A 6,679-nucleotide genomic window follows, 5' to 3' on the forward strand; every position below is an offset into this window, starting at 1 on the left:
GAGATGTGCCCAAGGGTATGCCTGTAGCGTCTCCCTAGTACTTATTCTAGAGAAGTTTAGATAGATTTGAACTGGCGAGAATAAGGCAAGTCATCAATTTTGTATGAAGATTGAAGGGTCATCGTCAACTCATTCTCGTCTCATGCTATACGAGTGTACGACCATTTGCGAGATAAGTTATTATATACATGTCTAATGCAGTAAAAGTTTTATTTTTAAAAAAATTTATCCTTAAGCATAATTGTAAGTTTTCATGCTACCATTACTAATTTAAGCAACTGATGAAGTCATTCTTCGGTATTAAGAAAACTTCGAAGTGGGATATTGGTGGTGACTGAATTCTTTTCATACGAAACATATTGTATGAGTCAGCTTTTAATCATTTTCATTGCTTTTAATAAAACAAGATAACGACTTTGCATTAAGATATATAATATAACATTTAATCAAGGTACGAAATTCTCCTGCATTTGAAATGTGTTGTGGAGTTGCCATCAGATAAAGTTCGTTATCTACCGCAAAGAAAGGCACAAAGAAAGGTATGAGGTGACCCAGGACTCAAAGAATGTAGTTTTTATCTAATCAGCTTTGATTTCAAAAGGTCTCAATTGACGAATCATCAAATTCTTGTTTGATTTTTATGAAATTTGATTTCTTGCTTTTCGTTTGTCGGCTGCTAGATGATTCTGATGAATGTTGTTTCCTTGCTTGCTGCTATACGATAGAATTATTTTTATATAAAACTAGTTACAAATAGTTGTTTCTCCAAATCCGCTCGATGGCATGTGAGACATTCGGGGGATACTTCAATAACACTAAAATGTTTTTGGAAAGTATTAGATTTCGATTGTAAGATTAGAACTTAACTATCGTCAAAAAATCAGAGTTTTAGTTATGTGTAACAAATCTTAAGGCAGCATCAAAGTAAAATTTGAGCACCGCGTTTACAAGTAGGTACGTCTTGATGGTCATAGTATTGATCAGTTAAAGAACTCTTATGATAGTCAAATGCTCGTCAAGCAAGCATGCGAGTGCTATAACAATCTCAGGGGGTGTGTTTGACAACTTCAAATTTTCCGAAAACATGTTGGAGTAGTTAAGCCTCGACAAACGGGGCTGAAGAGACTTTTTAGAAAATCCTCAAAATTTAAAAACAATTTTCAAATTAATGCTTTTCCAAGATGCAAGTAATAACACTATAGGAGACGAAATCAAGGGCCAATAAAATTGTTTTTCACGCCAATGATCAAGAAATAAACTCCATCAATTCCCATCCACAAACCCCCCCTACAGCTCTTCTTGGAGTTGTGCGAGTAAACTGTGAAGCTCATGGACCTGCTCGTGCGTTGTCGTTGCTCAATGATGCAACAGTATTGCAGGGAAACGATTTGTTGCTTCTCTCATCTTTAGAAGAAGCCTGGAAGGTTCCCTATTTATTGGATCTAAATATTTAAGTCTATTTTTAAAGAAATTTTCATGGTTTTGATCATTTTCAACTATAAGTACTGTTTTTCTTAAAATCCTTGTCACATTTGGAAATGATACTACACTCTTTTGTGAGCCCCCCCACCCCCCAGCGTCTAGTTAAGAGAATAACGATGTGTCTGGTAAGAGAGCGTAGGAACCACAAATGTAATCGTAACATCATAGATACATTTGGATTGATGTAGTTAGAGGATTGTGTTGTTCCAAAGACATCAATGAGTCTTTGGTTGTAGGTAATTGCAATACCATAACATGTAAAAAAAATGAGGGTTTTGCATCCATGTTCAAATTTTAGAGTTTTACAACTACATATGAGTGCAACAACTTGAGATGTGATGTAATTACACACGCGACCATGTTGTTCATATATCTACAGGGATACCCCTGAAGTTATTGGTTGTAATAAGATGAGTAACCCTCAGAGTTCTTTTTAATCTAGGCTTTAAGGCCGCCTATGTACTTACATAAGTAATCTCAGGATTATTTGTATAGATTCACAAACTCTAGGATATATTACTCGTATAATAACACCATGTATCCGAGTTTTTCCTGTAATCTCATCCTTGGCAAGTAAGGACTCTCCTCTGAAGACAGTGATGGTCCGAGGAGCCTGCCACAAACTTGATCGCTGCTCCTGAGCTCGAATGAGCTGTCGCCGATAGGAGCATGAGCGATACTGGATCTAATCATAACCCTTGTTGAAGGCGAGGTTCTGCTTTGTGATCCAACTCCAACCTTCTTGGCTGTCCAGGAGGTGGAGTTTTATCTGTGGCGGCGATAGGAAGCATGTGCTTCATTTTCAAGCCAGACAAACACCATAGTGGTGTGTCTTCTCCAGTAGGGCTTCCGAGGTTCTGGTATCGGATACATCTTCTGGTGGATGGCTTGCTTGGAAAATACTCCCTAGAAAGTTGTTGAAGCCCTCGAGGGCTGCGTCTATGTTGACTCCTCATAGCCATAGGCTAATCCTCCTTAGCTTGAATGATGCGATTCCAGGTTTTTTTAGCTTGAATGGTGCGATTCCAGTGTTCTTCTTCAAGGATGAAAAAGATCAGGCCCATGCTCAGAATTGGGCATGTCTTCTTGGAGAAGAAAGTGGGCCCCACGGTGGGCGCCAAACTGTCGATGTTTGATATCACATAGCAAATGGGAGCTATCCGTTGATGGATGTAGTTCAGATCTTCATGCTGATGACGAAGAGGGAGAGGATGAGAGATGGAGTCGACTCCTCCTCCAACTTTATGCCCGATTCTTGGACTGTAATTCCTGATTCTTCTGCATGAACAAGAAGAACAAACCCGTAAGAGGATGATGCTTGTTTCCCTCGTGATACCTCCAACGGTCAAGTCAGCTGGTGAGCTTGAGTGAGGTTTGAGGGAGAGTCCCGGGACCATTGAGGTCCTTGTAAGGGGATACTCTTTTAGAGTTATTAGTAAAAAGAAAATAGATCAAGAGGGAGAAATGATCCCCAAAGTTTAATAAAAGTTAAGCCTCTTAATAGAGTCAAGATTAAAAAAGAGGAGAGCCCCTTTCTTTACCCTCCTTCCTCCCTTTTATAGCCCTTCGCCCCTGAGATTCTAACCCTTGGCTTTGACTATGCACATGATGACGGTGGTGGGGTGAGCAGACAGGCTGCTGAGTCATCCTCCACTTTACAGATGTCGGCTGGCGATTGGAGGATAAGTCATTCGAGCACAGGAGAGGATGCCTCCAACATATCACGGATTTGACAGATGAGGTATGACGGAAGATAGGCTAGCTGCTTAGTTATTCTTTGCTTTACAGATGTCGGCTGGCGACTAGAAGAGAAGTCATTCGAGCACAGAAGATGATATCTTAGTGATATCTGGGAAGTGACTTGTGAGCAGAGTAAGCTGTTTATGCCTGAGATTTGTTAGAGTTGAGATCTCGATGGGATCGATCAATACTGTAGTGTCGATTGATGTACATATGAAGGGAGTTGAGTTGGATTTTATCCCCTCAGTAGAGACGGGTTGGTTTTCGAGTCATCCCTATGATTTGCCGACCAGATAGTCGAGTGAGCTTCTGGCCGAGGAGACAGCCGAGTAGATAGTCAAGCCGATTATTTGAGGAGTCGTCTCGATTTATGAGGGGTCGACTAATGCTGCACTTCGCGTCGGTAAAGATGACTCGTTTGCTCGGCAGGTCAATAGACTTGTTCTCAGCTGGGTTTTGGGCCGCTAAGCTGGTTTGGGCCATAGCTCTTTTGGGCCTATGAAGACATAGTTTCTCGATATTTTTCTCTTTAGATGGTGAATTACCATAACAGATATGGTCATTAATGTATACTTATATATACTTACATATATATATTTATTTTTAATGTATGCTATATATAATTATAGTATGATATGGTCATTAATGTAGACTTATATATACTTACATACAACATATAGCTATATACTAATATGTATGTATATACTAATACATACTTATATAAATATAATAAGATTAATCTAATTTTTTATTATTTTTTCGCAAAAGAATAAAAAAATACAAAAAAATCCGGGCCGGCCCGGAACCCAGCTCAATTTGGCCTAGGTCATGACCTGGACACATCCCGGCACCCCCGGGTCCGGATCCGGGCTAGGCATTTTGCCCTGCTCGGACCCGAAAATCTGGGCCGGCCTGGCCTATTTGGACAATCCTAGCTAAATTCTAAGTAATTTGAATGTATTTGGTAAGAATCAACAAGTTTTAGAGTACTTATATTTTGTAACTTCATTTTTTTTTGAGAGAAAAGGATGGATTATCACAAAGATAATCCAGCCAGCTAAATTAACAAAAAAAGGTTGTTACAAAAGAAGCATACACACCCCCAACCAAGAGTGTGTACTAACGTTCATGATCAAGGTTACACAGCAAAAGTAAACCCCAACACAAGTCTATATATAGTTATAGGTCTCTCCCACAAAAAGAAGACCATTATCAAAAACCAAAAACTAGAAGATTCACAACTAACCAAAGTTTTAAAACACCACCACCAGATAAGCTCAAAACAACACCTGAATTGAATGTGCATCATTCTAGCTGGTATTTTGTAACTTCATTACCAAACAAACGCATATGTTTATCACTAACCTATAACAAAAGCATAGGCAAATGAAGAAAAATGAGCAAATAAAAAAGGATTGAGCAATAAACTACTTATTTATACATACTCAAGGGAGACCATAAAAATTCCCTCATAGTATCTTCTAACAAACAAAATCAAGGAAAAAGGAAAAAGAAATGAAAAAAAAAAAGGTTCACAGAAGCCCTAGACTCTGTGACAGCCTCAAAGACAAGAAACACAAATAAATAGCCAACAACCCAACTCCTAAAACCCTATCCAACTTCATCTCTTTCCTCGGCAAAACAACAAGAGCCCACAAAAGCCCACCAATCATGAAACCCACGATCTCAAACATCGCCGGGCTTACAGGAATCACAAACGGGTCCGGGTGCACAGCCCAAGACGAAACCACAAGCGAAAGCCCAAGCCCAGCTAAGGTATTAAATATCGGGCCAGCGTAACACCCACTTATAGCAATCTGGGCTCCATTTCGGCCCCCATTCGTCGCCATCGCTACGTTGGCGATCATATCCCCGACGGAATTCCCCCACGCGAGAATCGTCAACCCCAAAATCGCAGGATTGATGCCAAAAATGTAGCCCAGCGAAACTAGCAAGCCCACTAATTCTTCAGCAATGATGTAAGTCCAAAGCACGCTCATTAGAAACCCACCAGAGAGCCAAGGGAACAAGAAATTTTTAGGTGGGCTAGATTTAATCGTCGTGTTAATTGCGATTAAGCCCAGCACCAACCCGAGCAACGCAGCGTATAGATAAATCGTTAACCCTTCTTTCGTGCTCACTCCTCCTCTTTTCGAATTCCAGAGCGTTGCGAGGAAAATCGGCGATAATGTCGCGGCGGCGACGGCGTACGACCTCGACCAGCGGCCTTCCGAGACGTCGGGGATCGTTAGCCGACGTGGCAAGTACAACGGCAGATCAATGACGTACAGGCACCAGTTGATGTAGTAGAATAAACACGCTTTTACTCTGGTGACGCCTGATGCTCCCGGCTCTGGCTCGGGCTCTGGATCCGGCTCGGGCTCTGGTGACGACGAAGATTCTTTGTCGACGGACACGGGATCGTTGAGCTCCTCGTCGTCGATCAAAATCGGAGCGACGAGCTCTTCTTCGTGCTTTTCCCGACAGAAATGCGTGGCGGAGACGATGGACACGTACACGAAGTACAGCGAAGTGAAGCACAGGGCGCCGTAGACGTTGACCCTGCCCGACGACGAGGATCGCCCAGAAGGCGAAGACAGGACGACGATGAAGAAGCAGGACGTTCGCGCACGAAGCTCGCACCGGGTCGACGCGGACGGTGGGAGGAGAAGAGTTGGCCGACGAAGACAGGCAGACGGCCGACGTTGATTTACGCCACGACGACGCAGGGAGACGAAGAAGGCGCCTCGAGGACGCTGCTGAGGCCGACCTCCGCCGGCGCCGGAGCGGAACGAGACGATCGCCAGGCGACAAGACGTCGCGGGAGCCGTTGCGAGGGAGAGGAGGCGTGACGCCGGCCCGATATGTGGGCGGGGTGAGAGGCTTGAGGAGGCGGGAGAGGTTTTCGATGGAGGAGCAGAAGTAGCGGGAGACGGTGTCGGCGAGGAGGTAGAAGAGGGCGAGGAGGGAGAGGAGGAAGAGGGAGTAGGAGAGGGAGGGGAGGTGAGGGAGGGTGCAGTAGAAGAGGTGGAGGTAGTTGATGTAGCCTTGGGAGATGCAAGGGGAGTGGGATTTGAGGTAGAGGCATTTGGATTTTGGGTCGGGTAGGGTTTGGAGCGGGGAGCAAGATGATAAGGGCCGGGAGGGGATCAGATGGGCTTTCATCGGGCTTTGAAGCGGGGTGGTCGGGGTGCGGATTTGGGAGGTGAAGAAGAAGCAGACGAGGAGGAGGAGGGCCGTGTTGACGAAGGACTTGAGGTTCTTCGACAGCGAAAGAGCCATCGCTTCTTGGTTCTAATTATCTTTAAGGCGCTAACGCTTACATGAGAGTGTTTGATACGAAGAGGGAGGGAGAGATGGGAGGGAGGGAGGTATAGTTTGTGGGATAACGGGGGGCTTAGGATGCTTGTAGGTGTTTGTGCGGGGGTTATTGGTTGTAGGATTTGGGTACAACAAG

General features: G+C 43.7%; 1 protein-coding gene across 1 annotated transcript; it reads right to left on the reverse strand.

Moving 5' to 3' along the window:
• LOC109832072 (cation/calcium exchanger 1-like) lies at positions 4,638-6,600 on the reverse strand. The gene is given in 2 exon segments (XM_020399519.1): positions 4,638-6,026; positions 6,028-6,600. Coding segments are annotated over 2 exon segments (1,749 nt in total). The 5' UTR covers positions 6,505-6,600; the 3' UTR covers positions 4,638-4,754.

The sequence above is a fragment of the Asparagus officinalis genome, chromosome 3 (genome assembly GCF_001876935.1).
Source record: "Asparagus officinalis chromosome 3, Aspof.V1, whole genome shotgun sequence".
Lineage (NCBI taxonomy): Eukaryota > Viridiplantae > Streptophyta > Magnoliopsida > Asparagales > Asparagaceae > Asparagus > Asparagus officinalis.